Here is a 20,975-nt window from a genome sequence, read left to right as displayed (position 1 = left end):
TCTCTTCAGAGAATCCTTGGGTGCCGCTGGTTTGACTTTGTGTTGAATGAGCGGTTGCTCATGGAGTACTGAATGAAGCAAATTACCTACATTGTGAGGGAGCGTCAGTTACAGCACTACAGCTGTGTGGCGTGATTCCACGAGGGTGAACCGGCTCGCAGGATCCTCATTGTTTTGGACCTGAGAGGCTGGACCAGGCCAAGGGGACCCCCACGTAACACATGGCTGCGGCAGATAGAGGGTCATTTCTGGAGGGGGGGGACTGAATCACGTGTCTACCTGGGGGGTTGCCAACCAGGAACCCAAGCTGTTTTGTCATGTTGTGGATGCGGCAACACATGGTACCTGTGCATGCTCCCCAACCTGACCTGACCTGACATTGCCAAGGTTTATCATGCTTGAGTCCATCTGAGTTTTGCCTGTCACTCATTTGGCATTCCACCTGACTTTTACCCATTGCTTTGTGGGTGGTTAGCCCACATAGCAACTCTTTTCTGCTTTATCTAGCTAAGCCCACACTATGAGATTCAACTGTCCTGTCACCTGTCCTAACACCCATAGGCCTGGTTGTAGAACTGGGTCCCTGTATCCCTCTTCCAGGTGGTTTAATTAAATTTAATTAAATCATTCTTGAAGTGGGGCCTGCACTGGGGGATATGAATTGGGATTAGCTTCCTAGATTTTTGTTCTGGCCCTGTGTAGAGGCAGGCAGTTTATATTAAAGATACTGTATATAGTAATCTACCACTTTCACAGGTTTGTACTTTGTAGTTTTGGTTATTCCAGTTTGCCTCCTTCCAAATTTCTTAGTTGATGGCACCCCCTGTTCAAAAACCAACTAACCAAATATTTCATTATATAACTGTATTAAGGGAGGCACTCTTTCCCATCCTTCAGGATTTGCAAGCTTTTCTTAATCTCATCCCATACAACACCATTCAAGTTAAACCGTTGTATTCAAAATGACATCCTTCTACTATATTACTCTTTAATACACACTTTTATTTATTAATCTGTGTCCTTGCCTATTGAGCTAATGAAAACCCAGTTTTTCTTGTTCTTTTTTTATTTTTGATTTAAAGGTTTTTCTCAAGTGTGAGTAAAAATGAAATTGTTGAATGTGTGCATTGTTGGAAGTATTTTTCATGATCGGTCTGAAGGCTAAGCGTGCACACCTAGTTTACGTTGTCTGCCTTTGCATTAATTTGTTGTGGCTAACCTGATCAAGAACACAAAACTTCACACCATTCAGTTCAAATGATCACTGAGGCACACTAGTTCGTTCAGCCACCATCCGGGCTATGGACACAATCCAAGGAGAGATGTGTTTTGAAATTCGCCGCATAAAATAGTAATATATCACGTAAGCTGAAATCAGAAAAAGAGCTGTGTGAAAGTACTTATAGCTAACCAGCCGGTAATAATGATGTGTAGTCTTGTGCCCGATGTTTGCCTCGATGGACTCCAGCTGTCTCTCAACCGTTCCCTAAATAAGCGGTTTACGAAAATGGATGGAAGGGACTTTTGGAAAGAACCTTTAAAACTATCCGTGTAAATATATAATGCCTATTAAACTTGTTTTGCAAATGACGTAGAATTTTCAAGTCGCACATGATAATACAAACACCTGAATTTGGCAGAGCTTACGCGATTGTACTCTTAAATCAAAACTAAAAAATGCAATCAAATAACAATTCAAAAGTTCTCAACCTAATAAAATTTACTTCCGCACCGCTGTGAGACTTTTCAAGCTCCGCCTTTTTTGTCGAAACGTCATCAAGAGGACTTGAGCTTTGATTAGTGCGTTTTTTAAATGTCCTATTTGTTATTGGATGTTGAATTCAATTTCTGGAGGTCGATTGGCCAGTGCAGACGCCGGTGTTTTTGAAAGATCTGCCTTGGTTTAGTGGCACTACAGCACTTTTATCGCTTTGTGATACCATCAGGTCTGATTTGGCATTTATTATTTTTATTTTTACTTTTTATGGTCACTATTGTAAGTATCTGAATACCTAGGTTTTGATATTTTTGCAAATTTCATTCCGAGATAATAGAGTCTATCTAAATAAGTACCGGATACGTTAGCAACTGGATAGGTGCACGTGAAACAATGATTTCTAAACAAAAATAACTTGAGTGTTTTAATTTAACGGGTTAAATAGCAGTGGAAATGTTGGTGATAATTCATGTCATTTTAACAATCTATCTAATATCTGTTGTTTTGGAAATATTACTGGAATGGGCACGACGAAATTGCCTGGACGATGTAAGTTGTTGTGTAAATGTTTATTTTCGTGTATTTTCTTTGCATATTTCCTTTCACTTGTAAAACTGTGTATGCATTGTTAGTTTTGATACGTTGGCATAAAATAAGGAGATAGAGAGAGAGATCAGGCGTCTTATCCAAGGTTGGGTAGCAGATATGCACCTGAGGGTACTGTGATAAGCACATTTTTCTTGCGATCCAAGTCGAGTTTGGAAATATGCTGAATATATACGGGAAATAATGCAAATACACAAAATGTTATTCATTTTTGCTTTGCGAGGCTACAATCACGAACTGATTACACACAGTATTCGTTATTCCTGTTACGATGTACTTTAACCATTGTTTTGTTCGTGTCGCACCTAACTTTTTTTCTGTCCTATTTCCAAGGTTCATCATGTTGTCTAGCACAGAGGGCGCTGAAATTCTCTGCAGCGTCACAATTGAACACCTTACCAGTGCAGGTCAGGCCACCAAACGACAGGTGATGCGCAAAGCTCAGCTGGTGCTGGGGCGCAATGAGTTTCGTGAGATTATCTTGCGAGTTCAAGATTCCAAACTAAACAGAGCTTTTTATTAAAAGACTTCCAGCTATTTACCCGTTTTGTGAAAGATGGCAAAAGTACAATTAAGCTGACTCCAGAAAACGTGCAGATTCTCATTTCTGACTGTCCCCCGGACGGGCTTCGCACCTTCATTAAGACTCTTGCCATCAAACATGAATCCTGGAAACACGATGGAAAGCCTCTTGGGGATCGAGCGAAGCTTCTTTCGGATCTACCTCGTAGTTTTGAGACCATCAGCCCTCTACAGATGAAAGATGTTCAGAAAGCTAATGAACTGAGAAAACGATTGAATTCGCAAACCCCTACTAAAGTACAAGTGTTAAAAGAAAGGTGCAGTAATCAAGTTAGTGGGGTGCAGATAAAAAGACAACGCTCGCATTCATCAGAAAAGCCTTTGGTGAGTATTTTTCACCGTATGTGAAGAGTCGAAATTAAGAATAATCAATGTATACTTCCCCCACAAAGTGAGTTTCATTATTTTTTCTTTCTGATCTGAGGGTGGCTACAGTACACACACACACACACACACACATACATATAAATTACATATACAACCCATGTGCTGTCTTTATACTAAAACTGTACAGAATATGGATCAACAGACTCGACGAGGGTGTCCGAACTAGCCACTGACCGGATTAGAATCTCTACTTTCCAAAATCCAGCTCTTCTTACTATTTTGTTACAGACTGTCCATGCCTATGTCTTTAGATTCTAGTAATGAAAAAGCCTATGTAGTTGATTAATTAATTTAATATAAATTACAAGATAACACTCAAAGGACTGTATAATGTATACAGTGTGGATTAAAGTTAAAAGAAACTTTGTTTAAGTTTGTATAATGGAGTCGCATCTGAAATATCAGGGTGCAGTTCTGTTTCTCCTACAGAGACCACACAACTTGAATCCAGGAGACCGGTATACTATTAATATCATATTATTTGAGTGTAAGAGAATAATTTATGAGGAAAGATTAAATAGGATGCAGCTTCATCTTAACAAATGTAAATTCAAAAGAAGCCTGATGAAAGTATTTCAAGCCATGGTTCTGGGTTTTAAAAAGTTAATTAAGGAGCTTGCGGTTAGGAACTAATGGAAGTGGATTTTGTGCAAATCTGAACCAAATATACAGAGAATATACATAAATGGATACTGATGTTAGACTATTAAGGTAATCGGGAATTGATAAGTTAAAGTCTGCAGAACTGAATTGCTTATTAATGTTAAACGTTTTTTTCTTGTTGGCCTCATGATATTAATCCATTATCTGCTTTTGTTCAGTCAGTTTTTCAGGATCACAAAAGTCTCACTCTGTTTGCTTTCAATATATACAATTTTTTTTTCCACTCCAAAGAGTCTTGTGTATTGAAATTTTCACTTTACTAAAAGCAGAAATGCCCTATTTGCTGCTGTTGGATCATTTTGCCAGGTTGTTGGCAATTTTGTGTGAATTAACTTTTATTCCCTTTCTTAATAAAGGTGCTACACCCTGCTAAGAAACCAATCCTGTCATTACCCGCTGGACGTAAGCTTTCTGCTGAGCAATCTATGGTGCTTAGTGCTGTTCTAAGTGGAAAAAATGTATTCTTCACGGGCAGTGCTGGTAAATTTTACATTTTTTTTTTTGTCTCTTAATGTAGTAAGAACATTGGGAAGCATAGAACTCAAAAATGCAATGCATTTATTCTTATGATTGTCTTCTCTTGCTCATTCTTCTTCCAGTCACTTTAAGAAATGTCACAATTTACTTTTCTTCTCTTTTTCTCCCATTTTAAGGTACTGGGAAATCTTTCCTTCTGAAGCGTATTGTAGGCTCTCTACCACCTAAAAGCACTTATGCTACAGCCAGCACTGGTGTAGCAGCTTGTCACATTGGAGGCACAACCCTTCATGGTTTTGCAGGTTAGTTGGTACTGATTTTACACATTTTTTCTCCCAAGGATAAAAAAGAAAATGCTTATAATGGCATTGGAAAGTGATCTTGTGATTTTTATACAGTCTGAGTTGGTTACTTGTACAGGGTGGCCCTGCACGAAAAAGTGGCATGTCGTTAATTTTGACTGCACTAGTACACACTGCCACCACATAAGTGGTTTTCATGGGTCCGACAGCAAGGAAACAAGGCAGGCGACATGACCGCAGCCGCCTATCCACTTTTACGTGGGTCACCCTGTATTAGTTTTCTTGAGCTGCTCTTACAACTAATAATAAAGTGAAAATTCTGTCTTCATTGTATTTGTGTATATCCAGTGTTATTGAAAACCACTTAAAAATATAGCACAATACAGCTCAAAATATCTAGGCAGAATGCAAGATAAATAAAATACAAGAAAATGGGCAGAAGTGAGACAAAGAGGTTGCAAACCTCAGTGTAATGAGTAAGTGAGAAACAAGAATGTGTATAGAATTAGACTATTCACACATTAGAATATTAATTGGTGCAATGCTTTAAAGTAAGCCACCAATACTGAGAACAACCACCTTGCAGCAGCTTCTACAGTTGTCTATGCTTTCCTTTGTTATGGAAGAAGGGAAAAAAAGAGGATATATTGAAAAATTTGGATAAGACTTTTGCTTTGCAGAAGTCAACCGAACCTTGTATGCATTATATTTCAGCCTTGGCACTTATTGGCTGTCAACTTTTGTGCACATAAGAGCCTGCCCCAAGACTAAAGACCAAATCAAATGTGAGCAGAGCTGTCATACTGCTCTGCAAATAACCACACAAAGTCATTAAAGCGTTCATACTGAAGAACTGGCGTTCACGGGCAGGCACCATGCCTATTTATGACTCACTAAGATTATGTAAATGACATGCTATGAGTGAAGATCATTGGGAAAACCTTGCGTAGTTTGACAGAAGGTTTGATGCTCACTTTTTAACAATCAGAAAACCAATGATGTAGATAATCAATAAGGTAATATGGGTAGTTGTCTTGGTGTATCTATGTGAATAGTGTTAAAAATTGTGCAGCCCATTTATTGACTGTTTGCTGTGAAACTACTAGCTCTGTTGTTCATGTTTGTGTTTTATCTTTAAAAAAAAAAAAAAAAAAAATTTATATAATCAGAAGTGTGTGAACATAGTCCTAAAGTTTTTAATATGAAAGACCATTTACAATTTGAACATAAGTTTTTCTATGTTTTGCATCTAATTTTTAATTCAGGTATTGGGTCAGGGTCAACCCCGCTGGAGCAGTGCATAGAGCTAGCACAACGCCCTGGAGTCCTTCAGCACTGGACAAGTTGTCGACATCTCATTATTGATGAAATTTCCATGGTGGATGGTGATTTCTTTGACAAACTTGAAAAAATAGCTAGGTAATGACCAGAGTTTACTTTTTCTTTAAGAATGTATAATTAAAGCTGTAGTACTGGTTCTGATTATAATTCATTCCCCAAAATTAATTTTGGCTGAACTGGTATTTCTGGGGACCTGGGTTCACTTCCCGGGTCCTCCCTGCGTGGAGTTTGCATGTTCTCCCCGTGTCTGCGTGGGTTTCCTCCGGGCGCTCCGGTTTCCTCCCACAGTTCAAAGACATGCAGGTTAGGTGGATTGGTGATTCTAAATTGACCCTAGTGTGTGCTTGGTGTGTGGGTGTGTTTGTGCGTGTCCTGCGGTGGGTTGGCACCCTGCCCGGGATTGGTTCCTGCCTTGTGCCCTGTGTTGGCTGGGATTGGCTCCAGTGGACCCCCGTGACCCTGTGTTCGGATTCAGCGGGTTGGAAAATGGATGGCTGGATGGATGAACTGGTATTTAAAATTTTTGGAGGGAGGGGGGGAGAAGTAATAAGATGACATAACAGATCTCTTTCATATATTAAAAAAGATTACGTGGCAAGTGCAATTAAATGAAATCACAATTCTGGCTTGAATTGACACGCAGAAACAATAAGTAAATAGTGAGAGCATTCTTCCTTAGCCCTGCATCTCCTAGGTATGCTTAATGATTTCTGAATTATCTTGCTTTCCTCAGGTCAATCAAAAGGTCTAATGAGCCATTTGGAGGAATTCAGCTGATTGTGTGTGGAGATTTCCTACAACTTCCACCTGTCACTAAGGGCAAAGAGAAGATCAAGTTCTGCTTTCAGGTAAAGCAAGTAAGCAAAGATCACCAAAAACAGTTTAACAAATTCACAAATTAAGCGTTGTCATCCTTTGCACATGAAATGCACTTTTTTTTTTTTTTTTTTTTTAATCTTAAAACTACCAGTCAAATTTTTATTTAACATCTAATGTCTGTTTCATTTATCTTCTAATGCTACACTGTTTAAAATATTCAGCTTGGAAGAAATGGATACCTTTTAGGTTTCAATATTACTGAAGAGTTATAATGCCTTTTTGTTTTAGATGAGCCCCAACCAGTGTTTATTTAAGACCCACTTAAGTGATGGTGTGGGTATCTTGATGGTAGGGTGTGTGGTGTTTTTAATACTGCCTTTTTAGTATTTCTTTTAGATCCTATCTTGTTTTATTTTTTTGTCTTAAGAAAGAGGTGATAAATGTCTGTTTAATTGTATTGTTTAGGCAAAAAGTTGGAGAAAATGCATTCATCTCAACATGGAGTTGACAGACATCCGTAGACAGACTGACAAGGTTTTCATTTCCATACTTCAAGCAATCCGGCTGGGCAGGTGGGATGTAAGAAATTTCTGTATTTTGTACAGTTGTTTTGTATGAAGGTGGCACAATGATCTACTGTATAATGATGCTGCATCACGTTTCTGCCTCTTGGGTTTAAGCCAGGGGTGGGCAAAATCATTCCTGGAGGGCAACAGTGGCTGCAGGTTTTTGTTCCAACCCAATTGCTTAATAAGAAGCACTTATTGCTCTAGAAACACTTCTGCTTCATTTTAGTTATCTCCCTCATTAAGATTTTGAACCCTTATTGCTTATTTAAGTCTTAAACAGCTGCATTCTCAGTTTTTAATTACTCCTTATTGGCAATAAGATGCAAATGACAAAAGAAACCAGTAGTTATCCATTTTGCTTGTTACCCTTTACCCCTGTGTGTATTTATCGTGCACTATTTGGTTTAATTAAATACTTGGAAGGAAAGAGAAGAGAAAAAAATGAAGGACTGAGAATTACCCATCCGTTTTACACTTCAAAGTATTTGGATGATATCCTTAGAATGGAAAAAGAATCTAGGATATGAGAATGACTTGACATAGCAGAGTTAACGCACTAACAAGCCATGAAATGTAATTATTGCCAAGGATTGTTTTCTAATTAAGCAACTGGATTGGAACAAAAACCCGCGGCCACTACGGCCCTCCAGGAATGACTTTGCCCACCCCTGGTTTAAGCATACTTAATATTTGGACAGATGCTCTTCTAAAAGCACATAAACACATTACAAAAATAAGGTTGGTGGTGAACAGTGTGGTGTGGAGCCTTGGAGTTATTGCCTTTTTTAGGGAGGAGGGAGACGGGGGGGGGGGGGGGGGGGTCGAAGTGATGATACGTTTCTAAAATTTGAAACGTACTATGTTTTGAATTTTTTATTTTTGTACAGCAGAAAGTTTATTCAAAGTGAAGGAGGTATATGCAATAACTGTAAACATTTCTGTGTGTGTGTGTGTTGCCCATTGATTAATAGTTCATTTGGGATTTGTAAGATGATAAACACCCACTATTTAAAATTAATTTGAATCACTTGACCTCTTTCTGCCCACCCAACTCTATTTATTTATTTATGTCATCCAGGGTCACTGAAGAAGTGACATCCCAGCTGATGAAAACTGCTTACCGGAATATTGAAAGAGATGGTATCCTAGCAACGAGGCTGTGTACCCACAAGGATGATGTGGAGTTGACCAATGAAATAAAGCTGGAGAATTTGCCAGGTATTGTGAATTATTCTTTGTTCTAATGGGAGTTCGACTTCTGCCTAACCTTTTAAACACTCACAACTTATTATGGTAAGCAGCATTGGTATTGCCACAAAGCATTCATGAATGAAAGAAGTTAACATATTGTAGATAAAGAGTTTTAATTTGGGCAAGATCTGTTGCAGGACACTTGCATAATCATAAACATTTTTTCCCATGGCAGGAACTTTGGTTTCAGGAGCCAATGAGTTCCTGTATGATATAGGCCTTGAGCCACTTGTGGTCCCTGGCCACTTTTTTGTGTTGCAGTGGTGACAGGAACTGTACCTTTTTATGCAAAATATTTGATGTGCAAAGAAAAGGGGTGTGAAGTGCGGTACATTTGAGAGTTCACCTCCAACCTTATGCTTTAATGTGGCCTATCAGGTAGGTGGCAATGAAGAGTGATCTGGTGTGAAGTGTGATGCTCTATCTTCACCAATAACACTCAAGTCCAGAGTACTAATAGATTTGTAAGATGGATCCAGTGCTTGTTGTCAACCAATCGGCGCAATTTCTTGCCCAAGCCACACCCACAGTTACAAACAGTACATGCCCCGGGGTAGAAGCTAAAAGTATTGGGAAATACCTACCAGGGACTACAAATGGTCCTAGTTCCTGCAGTGGAAATGCTACAAAAGTTCATCAGCTTCTCAAAAGTCCCAGGTTTCAAAAAAAAAAAAAAAATTCTTCTGTGGGAATTTTAATCTCGGGTTAAATGTAAACAATGGGCAATTTTACTAATGTGGCAAAAAAGCTGTAGTACTGTTCATATGTACATACTCAAAGTACAATGTTGTGGAGAGCAGAAGCTTGCACCTGTTGCAATAGCCTATATATATATATATATATAATATATTCATGTGTGTATATATAACATAGGGTGGCGCAGTGGGTATCGCTGCTGCCTTGCTGTTAGGAGACATGGGTTCACTTCCCGGGTCCTCCCTGCGTGGAGTTTGCATGTTCTCCCCGTGTCTGCATGGGTTTCCTCTGGGTGCTGCAGTTTCCTCCCACAGTCCAAAGACATGCAGGTTAGGTGCATTGGTGATCCTACATTGTCCCTAGTGTGTGTGTGTGCGCGTGCCCTGCCTGGGGTTTGTTTCCTGCCTTGTGCCCTGTGTTGGCTGGGATTGGCTCCAGTAGACCCCCGTGACCCTGTGGTTAGGATATAGCGGGTTGGAGATAGATAGATCGATCGATCTATCTATCTATAATAATCTAATCCATCCATTTTCCAACCCTCTGAATCCGAAAACAAAATAATATTTAGACATGAATGAAGTATTCTGTGGTGTGACATTGGTCATCATAGTAAATCATAGTGTCTTTGAAAGATGTCCCAATAAATAATTGATGATTATCAAAATATGCCTTTTAAAAAAAGTTTTTTCCCAAGCAGAAAACATTGCTCCGTTGAAACCAACACTGTCACAATATATTTACAACAACATGCACAAAACTAAGCTCCAAGAGGGAACCCCCATTTGATTAACTACTTGTGTTGTACTTAAACAGTATCACAATGAGAATCAAAAAACTGACAAATGGAACACTGACATTTATTTGATTATACTTCTTCAAGCACTGTGTGCAGTTCTATTTTTTCATTTGTTAGTGTCCTAGTTCTGATCTGTCTCCGAGATAAAGCTTTATGCTTGAGCATACAAGTCCAAACAAATGTAAATTATAGGGTGACTAGACTTTCAGAGTGCCACATTCAACTGCTATTCATAAAGGTCACTTGCTATAATAAGGTTTGCCTTTTTTCTTCTATTTTTCCCTTACATTTGTTTTTTGTTTTTTTTGTCCCATTTCATGAAAGGCATGCTCAAGCACAGAAGAAATTCATTACAAAAGGGATTTTTTTTTTTTTCATGTATTTATTTAGATTATGTTAATTGGCACTTGCAGATTGTCACTGCATATGAATATGGGTGTGTTTTATTTATGTGTTAATGTGTGAGTAACAGTGGTCACTGTGATAGATTAGAGTCCTGCCCAGAACTGTATTCAGCCTTTTGCCAAGTCCAAGTGGGATAGCCTCTGGCCCTGTAACCCTGAAATGAATTGAAGGTTCTAGAACCTACTTTCTGAATTCCGTCCATTGAGGGACACAAGTGTCCGTACAGTCCTTGAACACCTAAATTTTATGCCATTTATACATTTTCCATCTTTAATTGTTTTTTGGCTCAAAGTTCTAAATGGGTGGATTATAAGAATGGATTGATGGTTGGTTGGTATGTAGTCTTAAATTTCTTCATGTTCACAATTCCCCATGAAAATATGATTATTCTTTCTCAATCTCCTATTTGCTTGTTGTATCAAACAGGTGCAATACATACATTCGAGGCTATAGACAGTGATCCACAGCTAGTGAAGATGATTGATGCCCAGAGCCCAGTGAGTCGAGTGTTACAGCTAAAGACTGGTGCCCAGGTGAGTTCTACTTTATTTCAGACTGCACTTTGTGTGTTTTCTCATCTTAATAGAAGGTTTGCTCTAGAAAAGAGCAAAGTCTTTTTTCATTGTTTTATCTCAAGTATTATACCCTGTAGCTAAAATTATGTATGTATGGTCCCTATTGGAAAGAACATTTTTCCCTTTTTTTAATTTTCAAATTATCAGTATCTGTCTGCCTGTGTGTGTGTGTGTGTGTGTGTGTGTGTGTGTGTGTGTGTTTGTATGTACACACACACGCGCACACACACACACACACACACACAGTGTGTATAGAAAAGAATCACCCCTTCGAAATATTCCCACTTTGTTTTGCTTTAAAGCCTTAAATGAAAACATACAAACCAATATTTTTTCCAGCTTTTCTTACTCAATGCAATCTATAACATCCAAGTAAAAGATATCACAGCTACAGTTACTCATATTTGAGTGTGACTATAGCTTGAATCAAATTTGAGGATACCTACTTCCATCTGTCATATTCTGCAGTATGCTCCACTGTGCATGTGTTACAACTTGCAGAATCAAATGAATGTTAATTAAAAACTGGACCCAAAATGACATGTATGTTAGAGTGACAAGTCAGTTACACAACTTATTTGGGTTTGTTATTTATAGAACTCAATAAAAGTATAAGCCTTTTATTTAAAACATTTGCTCATATCAAGGTCTTTTACAGTATACAACACTCCTCTAGACTGAAGCAAATAGGTTGCTCAGTATAGCACTATATAGCATCAAAATCAGACAAAAATTGTCACGCTATCTTTCTATTTTCTTTAGTAAAATGCACATTTAAGAAGGTTGTATTAGTCAGCAAGCAAGTTTTTTTATTAGAGGCTATGTACCAGCACTGATGTTACTGGGGCTGTTTTTGGAATGAAAGTTCTTGTGAAGCCAAACAGATTTCGGAGGAAGAGTCTGCAAAGGTGTCCATTGGTTGTTAGAAATGGTGAAGCTTCCTGGAGTGCAAAAGGTTGGTATGAGGGGGTGTTGAGAGAGAGAGAGAGAGAGAGAGAGAGAGAGAGAGAGGTGATAATGATGATGGTGATGCACTTAAATAGCGGCACTTACTAGACCTACTCCTCTGATTAAATGGCCTGGTATGTGGCTGCTGGTGAGCCTTGGAAAGGTACTAACTTGGATCAGCTTACAGAGTTGAAGGAAAATGAATTCAGATGGTGTGAAGCAGAGCCAGTGATGTTAATATGCATATAGTGGGCGCAGCAAGGAAAATGGTGTTGGAATGACGAGGAAGGAGCCATGTAGAATGAGAGCAATGGATTTGGAGATGGCTTCCAGTAAAGATCACATAAGATAGTGATAAGAGAGCCTTTGTTTCACAATGCATTAGGATTCCGACACCAGTGACGGTGAAATGTTGGTCAAATAATGTCATTAAAAATCAGAAAGTTAAGATCTATGAATATATATCAAATGGCATTATTAAAAGTTATCTTAAAATTAACATCAAGCACAAATGCAGTTGGCTATTCCTATATTTCCAAGTTTTGTTTAATGTGTAGACTGCTAAATCTTATAGAATGTAAATAAATATTATGATTCATGATGATAACTACTCCAAAACAGCAAGATGTGCAAGTTCACACACTTCAATTTAATCAATGGGTCACTTAAAGTTCTGCAGGGTTAAAGGGGCTGCCTCAGCAACCTGGTAACGGTCTAGTGGCACCAGGCACAAAGGAAATTTCACATATTCCAAAACTTTTTTCTTGATAAGAAATTGCATAGAGCAAATCATGGAAAATTGAGGGAAAATATTTTGCAGACTAAGTTGGATTTGATTTAACCATATTAATAATAAGTTAAAATTTTTTGTCACATTTACTGCTTTATTTAATTTTGGCACCACGTTTCCATCTGGTGGAGGATTACGCTGTGCTTCACCTGCCCTTATTGCAGAGACACCACTGGCTGTTACAGTACCTTTTAGCTATTGCTGTTCTCAGACTGGCAAAATTTTTCCATCATCTTAAATTCATAATTTTGCAAAAACACAACACAAAAGGTATTGATTGTCCTATTAGTAATTTGCATTTTGTTTCAATATTAGACAATTTATTTACATCCTATGGAAGATTTTATACAAATCCTTATTTGGGAACATTGCCATTTGACTTCTTGTCTGTGTAGCTCTTTTTTTCTCCCCTCATACGCTTATTAATTAGAAACTCCTTCCCCTTAAAGCTAATGGGTTATTGCAAGACAATATGCTATCCAGTCCTGCGGTGGGTTGGCACCCTGCCCAGGATTGGTTCCTGCCTTGTGCCCTGTGTTGGTTGGGATTGGCTCCAGCAGACCCCCTTGACCCTGTGTTTGGATTCAGCGGGTTGGAAAATGGATGGATGGATGGATGGAATATGCTATCCAATGTTATATGCCTCTATAAATGTATGCTATATATCTGTTAAACATTAAAGGTGTGAAACTTCAGGGTTGTGAGGTACATTCAGCCTACTTGTTTTGATGCTGTACGTTCACATTTTCATGCCTTATCCCAATTTATCTTCTAGACAAGCTAAACTACTTTCTGGTTATGGCTGCTGTGTTTAGGAGGGCATGTCTTAAATGAGATGCAGCACTCTCTCTGGTGTTTCTGAATTCATGTTCCCCACCAGATGTTGGGTAAAATATGTACTTGTAATGAGCATTCCTCACGAATTTAACTTATTAATAAAAAGTTCATAACAACTCTTTTTTGTCATCTTAAGGATTTTTTTTTTCAAAATTTCAATTATCTGCTTAATGTAATTTCTTACCTAGAAAAATATTGCTTTTTGTAGAATGTAAAATTTGTCTTCATTCAAGGTGCTTCAAGCCTGTTTCTGGCTCATGGACTCTGCATTGCTGTAGGTTTACTAGTCATTGTAATATGGAAAAAAAAGAAAGCTGATGTCTGTCAGGAATACATTTTTTTTACAAGACCTTACATTGATTAGAATGGGGCTAAGAAGGACTGTCCAAGGACTGTATGAAAATGTCCACCAAGGAAGCCTCACATGTGCTCCTTCCACTTCATGGAAAAGGAGCCAGCATTAGGAGGCCCCTGTTTCAAACCAGTCCATAGTGTTAGTAGTAAAGTATTATTTCAAATGTTTACTAGTCTTGAGCTGCCAGCAAGCTCCTGGCTACACAGTGGTTAGTGCTGCAATCGGATACACCCGAGACTTGTGTTTGAGTCTTGCAGAGTGTGTAGACTGCGTGTCATGTCTTTGTGAATGGTCTTTTTTTCATCTCAAAACCATTCAATTCTCTACTTGAGCGTACAATTAAACTTTTGTTTATTATGTGTCTAAATTGTAACAGAATATCACAACCATCTCCTGCCCATTGAAAAATATTGCTAAGTTTTACTTAAGGTTTAAATCTATATTGCTGTATTTTGTCAGATAACTTTGGTTAACATTACAATGATCAGATGCAAATCGAAACAGACCAGGCACCAGCATCCCATTATTTTTGACACTAACATTGTGTGAACTTGCATGTTTCGTTAATCATTAGCTAGAAAGGGAAAAAGATGATTAGTTAACATAAGTTAATATTAATGCTGAAGTAGCCTTTGTCCCAAAAGAAATTCTAATATGAGCCCCACCAAATGTTTTCATGTCAAAAAACGCCACTGATCTTTCTTGTAATTTTGTTATATTTCCTGGGTACCATCCTGCAGCTATGATTTTTACTTCTGTTGCAGGGTTACAGGGTCGAATCCTTTCCCAGCGGTATGGGATACAAGGTAGAAATATTAATTTCAGGGCACATTAACATTCTCGTAACTACCATCACCTATATGGGGCCAAGTTAGAGTTAGCCTGAAATGCACAAAATATAGGATAACGGCCAAAAACTGGAGTACCCTAAGAATAAAAACATATTTATGGTCAGGCTCTGTTTACTATAAAAATATTATGAATATTTCAGTCAACATTAAAATAAATCACAGTATGGCAACAGTAAACACTTTTTTCTTACAATTCTGAAAATATTTAAAAGTATTATCTTGTTCATGTTCTTAAGGCAATTTTAAATCTGTTTAACACGTCAATAAATTTGTTCTAGAAATACTTTAATTGGTTACATTTATTGTCATTAAATGAACATAATCAAGTTATAATATCAATGTAGGTCACACTAAGTTAATAATCTTTTTTTAACTTGTTTTTGCTTGTAAAGCATCCTTGCATTTACCAACCTTGCTTAATCCTATGCCAGTTCCAAAGCCCATGGCATGACACATGTAGAAGAATATATTATGACGAATCTTACTGACCATTTTATTTGCATTTGACATATGCAAATAGCAACTCCAACTTGTTTTTTCCCCTAATTAATCTTCACCTCCAGGTCATGCTGACTAAGAACCTGGATGTTCAAAAGGGCCTTGTGAATGGAGCACGTGGTGTTGTGGTTGGTTTTGACACTGAAAACAAAGGTACTGTTCAGTTGTTGATTGTTTAACTAATTGTACTTAATGACAAGACTCATTTGTGTAACTAGATACTAACTTGGGAAGCTTTGAGTTCCAAAAAAACGTACATCTAGAAACACTGTGCCTCTCAAGCCTTGCATTCTTCTTCTAGTATTTGAGTCATAAAAAGCTAATACTCCGAAAGGCTTTATTTTCTCTAGAGTGATAAATATACAGACATTATGTAAACCGTAAACTTTCCAAGAAACTTGTGGCTCTAAATCAAATTAGAATTCATTGGAGGAGGAGTGTAAGTGTCATATTAGTAACCTTTTTTCCCCTGTGTTGTGCAGGTTTTCCAAAGGTACGGTTTGTTTGTGGAGTGACAGAGACCATGAAAATAGAGAGATGGATATTCAAAGCAAGCAGTGGGATCTATCTTAGCAGGCAGCAGCTACCACTTAAGCTGGCTTGGGCCATTTCCATTCACAAGAGTCAGGTGAGAGAATATCTGATCAAGGAGTTGATAGTTTGGAAGTATTGATTGAAATCTATAAAAGCACATCTTGACATCTGTAATAGTGTCTGCATTATTATATTTAAAAGTTTGGGTAACCATGGAATTTTTGGAGATTCTCAAAAGTAAGATGATTCCTTACATTTCTTTTAAAAACAGCTAGTGATACCTAGGCTCAAACATATTGTGAAAAACTGTTCCAAAAACGTGGACAAATGAAAAGCAGGGTTGGTTATTGTATACAGCTTAGTCTGAGAATTCTATAATAGTATTCCTTTCTTCCTTCTGCTAAAAGCAAGGGGAAAATGATAGATTGAATATATTGAGATGGTTTTATCCATTTCCTTTTGTTGTTGCACACTGGAGACATTAATGACTAGGACAATAATTTTTTAAAAATTTGATAATTGTTTCATCAAACTCTTCCAAAACATCTATTGTGTGAAGAATTACATCAAGATAAGGCATTTTGTTTGGTACACCTATTCAAACTTGCACTTTTACAGTGAAACTAGTGACCAAAGGCAGGTTCAAAATTAAATTTTTGCATGCATAAATGGGTAGACCTCTCCACTAATTGCTACCCAGGGATTCTGTACAGATAGAAAGTAGTCTCTTATTCCATGGACAGCTGCCAATACACAAAAGCTCAAGGCATAGTTAATCTGAAAGCATTTTTTCTTCTCTCATACTAGACTTTCCTTTTCTTGTTGTCATGCTACACTTAACTCCTGTCTAACATGAGCACTGTGTGCTCAAAGTAGAGAGGCCTACTAAAGCCCAAAACTAAGCAGTGGAGTTATTGGATCATGGATCATAAAACCACAAACTAAGCCAGAACTGAGAGTCTCTTCTGAAACTCTGTGCAGCTGAGGGCTTCTCTTCTCTCTTTTTGGCTACAGACCTCAAAGCCAAGGTGTCCAGACCATGTGCGTGCATGAATGGATAAGCACAATTGCTATAATTAACTGAATACTTTGATTGGTCATGGTATTTAGTAGAAGCTGTTAATTATATAGAGACTGTCATTCACAACAGTATTTTAATGTTTCTGGTATCCTGTTTTGTTTTAAGTTTCTCTATTAGTATGTAAAGATATTTTTATATCATATATTCTTCTATCTCCCAGTGCATGCTTAAGTGGAAAAAAAAAAAAAAAATGTATTAATTTTTAGCAGCATCCAGTTCTCCAGTTTGGGGTGGGGGTAGAATTTTATCCTGGCAGCAAAGTGCAAGACAGCAAATGGTTGAAATACTACCAGTCCATTACTGGATAAAATGGATGGATTATATGCTTCAGATGCATATTTTATAAAAAGAAAATAGTAATAAAATTTGAGTTGTGTATTTAGAGATGAAAATCCATAAATCCTGAAGGTCTTTGTTTATAAATAGCAAGAGTTTAAGCATATATTAGTAGTATGGGTTAAATGTGGAATTGAAGTAACTATTTAGTTAAGTATGCAAGTCTATTACAATGAGAATCTGATTTGCTCATAACTTACATTTACTATATATCCATCCATTTTCCAACCCGGTCACGGGGGGTCTGCTGGAGCCAATCCCAGCCAACACAGGGCACAAGGCAGGAACCAATCCCGGGCAGGGTGCCAACCCACCGCAGGACACACACAAACACACCCACACACCAAGCACACACTAGGGCCTGTTTAGAATCGCCAATCCACCTAACCTGCATATCTTTGGACTGTGGGAGGAAACCAGAGCACCCGGAGGAAACCCACACAGACACGGGGAGAACATGCAAACTCCACGCAGGGAGGACCTGGGAAGCGAACCCAGGTCCCCAGGTCTCCCAACTGCAAGGCAGCAGCGCTACCCACTGCGCCACCCTTACTATATATCCTTTATTTAAAATTATTATAATATCTACTGTCTACACTATATAGTTCAACTTGAATTTACTTTAAGAGCTCATAATTAGATGGTCTTAAACTTTTTTGCAATGATCATTACTTGTGCAATCCAGTCCAATCTTTTACTTCGTTGAGAGTTCTACTCTAACATGATACTTTTTTTTTTTTTTTCTTTCTAACTTATTGCAAATGTTTTATGTTTTAGCATTAGATTGTATTTTGTATTGATTTTACAACTGTTTAGATTTTTAAAGGGTGAGGTATATCAATGAAATCTTAATCAGTTCTTACATACCCCACAGATCTCTATAAGAAGGAACTAAAAAAAGTAGCTTTCCTCTTGACATCAGGGATCATGTAAACAGTTTCATTCTTGAGAACCCCAAAAAGGATTACTTCTATATGCTTCCTAAGATCCATACAGAAGGGAACCCAGGAAGGCCTATAATCTCAGGAATTGGTTCACTTGCAGAAAATGTTTCAGAATGAGTGGAGCACATCCTTAAACCCCACGCCTACAATACAACAGCTATATCCAAGTCACCACTGATTTCTTAAAAAACAAAAAAACTGCTATAGGCTCCTTACCTGAGGGAACCTTACTGGCCACAATAGATGTAGAGGCACTTTACACATATTCCCTATGATGATGATGACCTATGTGAAACATACGTAAAACAACATGACTTACCCAGGGAGTCAGCTACGCAAATAATAAAATTCACTCTGACACACAATATATTTCAATTTGGATTGGACATCTACTTGCAACAAATGGGGACTGCAGTGGTTTGTCAGTTCCCACCTCCCTACATGAACCTATTTATGGCAAACTTGGAGGAGGATTTTATGTCAACATGCATTTTAAAACTAATATTGTATCTCTGTTACATAGATGACATCTTTATAATCTGGACCGTGAGTGAGAAGGTCCTCCTCCATTTTCAAAACAAATATAATTCTTTTCACCCCAACATAAAGCTGAAGCTAAATTACCCAAACAGAAGTCCGCTTCCTTGACACCACCATTGTCACCTGAAAGATACCCTAGTGACCTCTATTTTTCACAAACTAACAGCCAGAAGGACATACATGAGAAGTGATAGAGCACCTTATATGTTTGGGGTGGAAGCTATCTTTTTCATCCAAGCAATATGTTACAATCATATTTGTTCAGACCTGACCTACCAGGATAACAATTGGAGTATCTTAGACAAGATTTCATTAGACAAGGATACACTCCCAAAATAACACACTCAAATAAGAGTAGTTCCTGCCATACCCAGAGACAACCTTCTGACATATAAAAACAAAGACAAGAGCTGCATCCCCCTTGTTGTTGCCTATAACTCACATTTTGAAGTACTTTGCAAAATTATAAAAACTTTACAACTCTCATCCTGTCATTATGTAGTATTGGTTATTCTCACAACTTCTCCTTCTGGCATACAGACAACCACCAAACCTACAGCAATTCCTTGTCTGAAGCTCTGCGAGTGAACCAACAAAAAATGGTACATCTCCCTGCCGACAGAAAAGTTATTATTATTATTACTATTATGCTCACCTTTACAATATAGACTGTGTAATTATACCACACTGCCAATGAGAACATCGCATAAAGGGATCATTTTCTTGCAGATCATCTAATGTGGTAAACCTAATTCTGGGTATGAAATGTGCAACACTACACTCTATATGGAAGAAACTGGACAAAAACTCTGCCAAATAATGAATTTACACAAGTTCCACATTAAGCATGACAATAGAGATGTTCCTATAGGACTAGACTTCAACAGCAATGGACACGGTGAGAAGGATTTTAAAGTCATAGTGCTTATTGGCAACATCAAGACACAGCAGGTGAGGTTTAAATAGAGACAAAAGTTTTATGACCAAATTTGAGGACTATTTACATCTCTCTGACTGATCCAGACAATATGATTACAGACCAATATTTTAATCAAAACTCATCAGAAACTTCAAAAGACTTTCTTGGACAGTTTTTTCTTATCAAAAGATCTTGACTATTCATTGTTCTCCTCTCCTGCTAAATGAATTTTAAGCTGGATATGTCTTATTTTTTTACATTGAAAATAACCCACATAAAGGTTTTCAAATTCTGTCTGTCCTAGTGTCTATATAAACACAGGCACATTCTTCAGGCAACCTGTAATTCAGAAACTGTGTAGTTCCCTAAGCGGCCTCGAAAGATTGCATATTGTAATCTGTTCAGTTAGCCAATAAAAGGTACTATATGAAATCCTGAAAGTGTTTAAATATCATAGCATAAAATGGTACTCGTTAGCTAGTGATAAGCAGCATTTCATTTTATCCATCTCAATAAAGGATTTGTCAGGTTTCAGAGTTGAATGTGTCCCTGAAGCTACTTAAGACATCAGAATACTGTTGTAGTAGTCAGACAGTCCTTTTTACATAATCCCAATGCTTTTGAAGGAGGAAATGAAATTCTAGGTAAACCACTATTGATAAAAATGAGTGGTGTGCTTTTTCATCTTGTAAACTCCTCTGTATGGTTTATTTCACTCAGGGAATGTCTCTGGATTGTGTGGAGATTTCACTTTCTCGTGTATTTGAGAGTGGCCAAGCTTATGTAGCACTGTCTCGAGCTCGCAGTTTGGAAGGGCTTCGAGTCATGGATTTTGATCCTAAAGCAGTCCGTGCCAATCCAGAAGTACTACAGTTTTACGGCAAGCTCCGAAAAGAGCGTCTTCTTACACAGGTATGGGAAAGCAATATAAAAAAAAATTGAGTGCTTGTGTCTCTTTGGGTTCGGAGGATAATATCACATTAAATGCTGCAAATACACCTATTTTCCCATCCCAAAAGTTTTGATAGATTTTTAATATGTTTACTTTATTTTATTTAGACCTCAATGGATATTTACGCAGAGCGATCAAGCAAGGAAAATGAACCTTGGCCCTGATTAATGCTGCAAGAAATCATTTTTCATTGTTTACACTATG

The 20,975-nt window shown here is 37.8% G+C and overlaps 1 protein-coding gene across 1 annotated transcript; it reads left to right on the top strand.

Moving 5' to 3' along the window:
- Nucleotides 1-1,848: 1,848 nt before the first annotated feature.
- Nucleotides 1,849-20,975, top strand: pif1 (PIF1 5'-to-3' DNA helicase homolog (S. cerevisiae)). Its single transcript, XM_028811479.2, is given in 14 exon segments — nt 1,849-1,996; nt 2,657-2,823; nt 2,826-3,229; nt 4,312-4,435; nt 4,609-4,734; nt 6,000-6,153; nt 6,809-6,923; nt 7,360-7,466; nt 8,542-8,681; nt 11,038-11,144; nt 15,531-15,618; nt 15,948-16,093; nt 20,540-20,731; nt 20,879-20,975. Coding segments are annotated over 13 exon segments (1,920 nt in total). The 5' UTR covers nt 1,849-1,996; nt 2,657-2,663; the 3' UTR covers nt 20,936-20,975.

Source organism: Erpetoichthys calabaricus, chromosome 10 (assembly GCF_900747795.2).
Source record: "Erpetoichthys calabaricus chromosome 10, fErpCal1.3, whole genome shotgun sequence".
Lineage (NCBI taxonomy): Eukaryota > Metazoa > Chordata > Cladistia > Polypteriformes > Polypteridae > Erpetoichthys > Erpetoichthys calabaricus.
The sequence above is the reverse complement of the archived record's forward strand: the minus strand, read 5'-3'. Positions and strand labels throughout refer to the sequence as shown.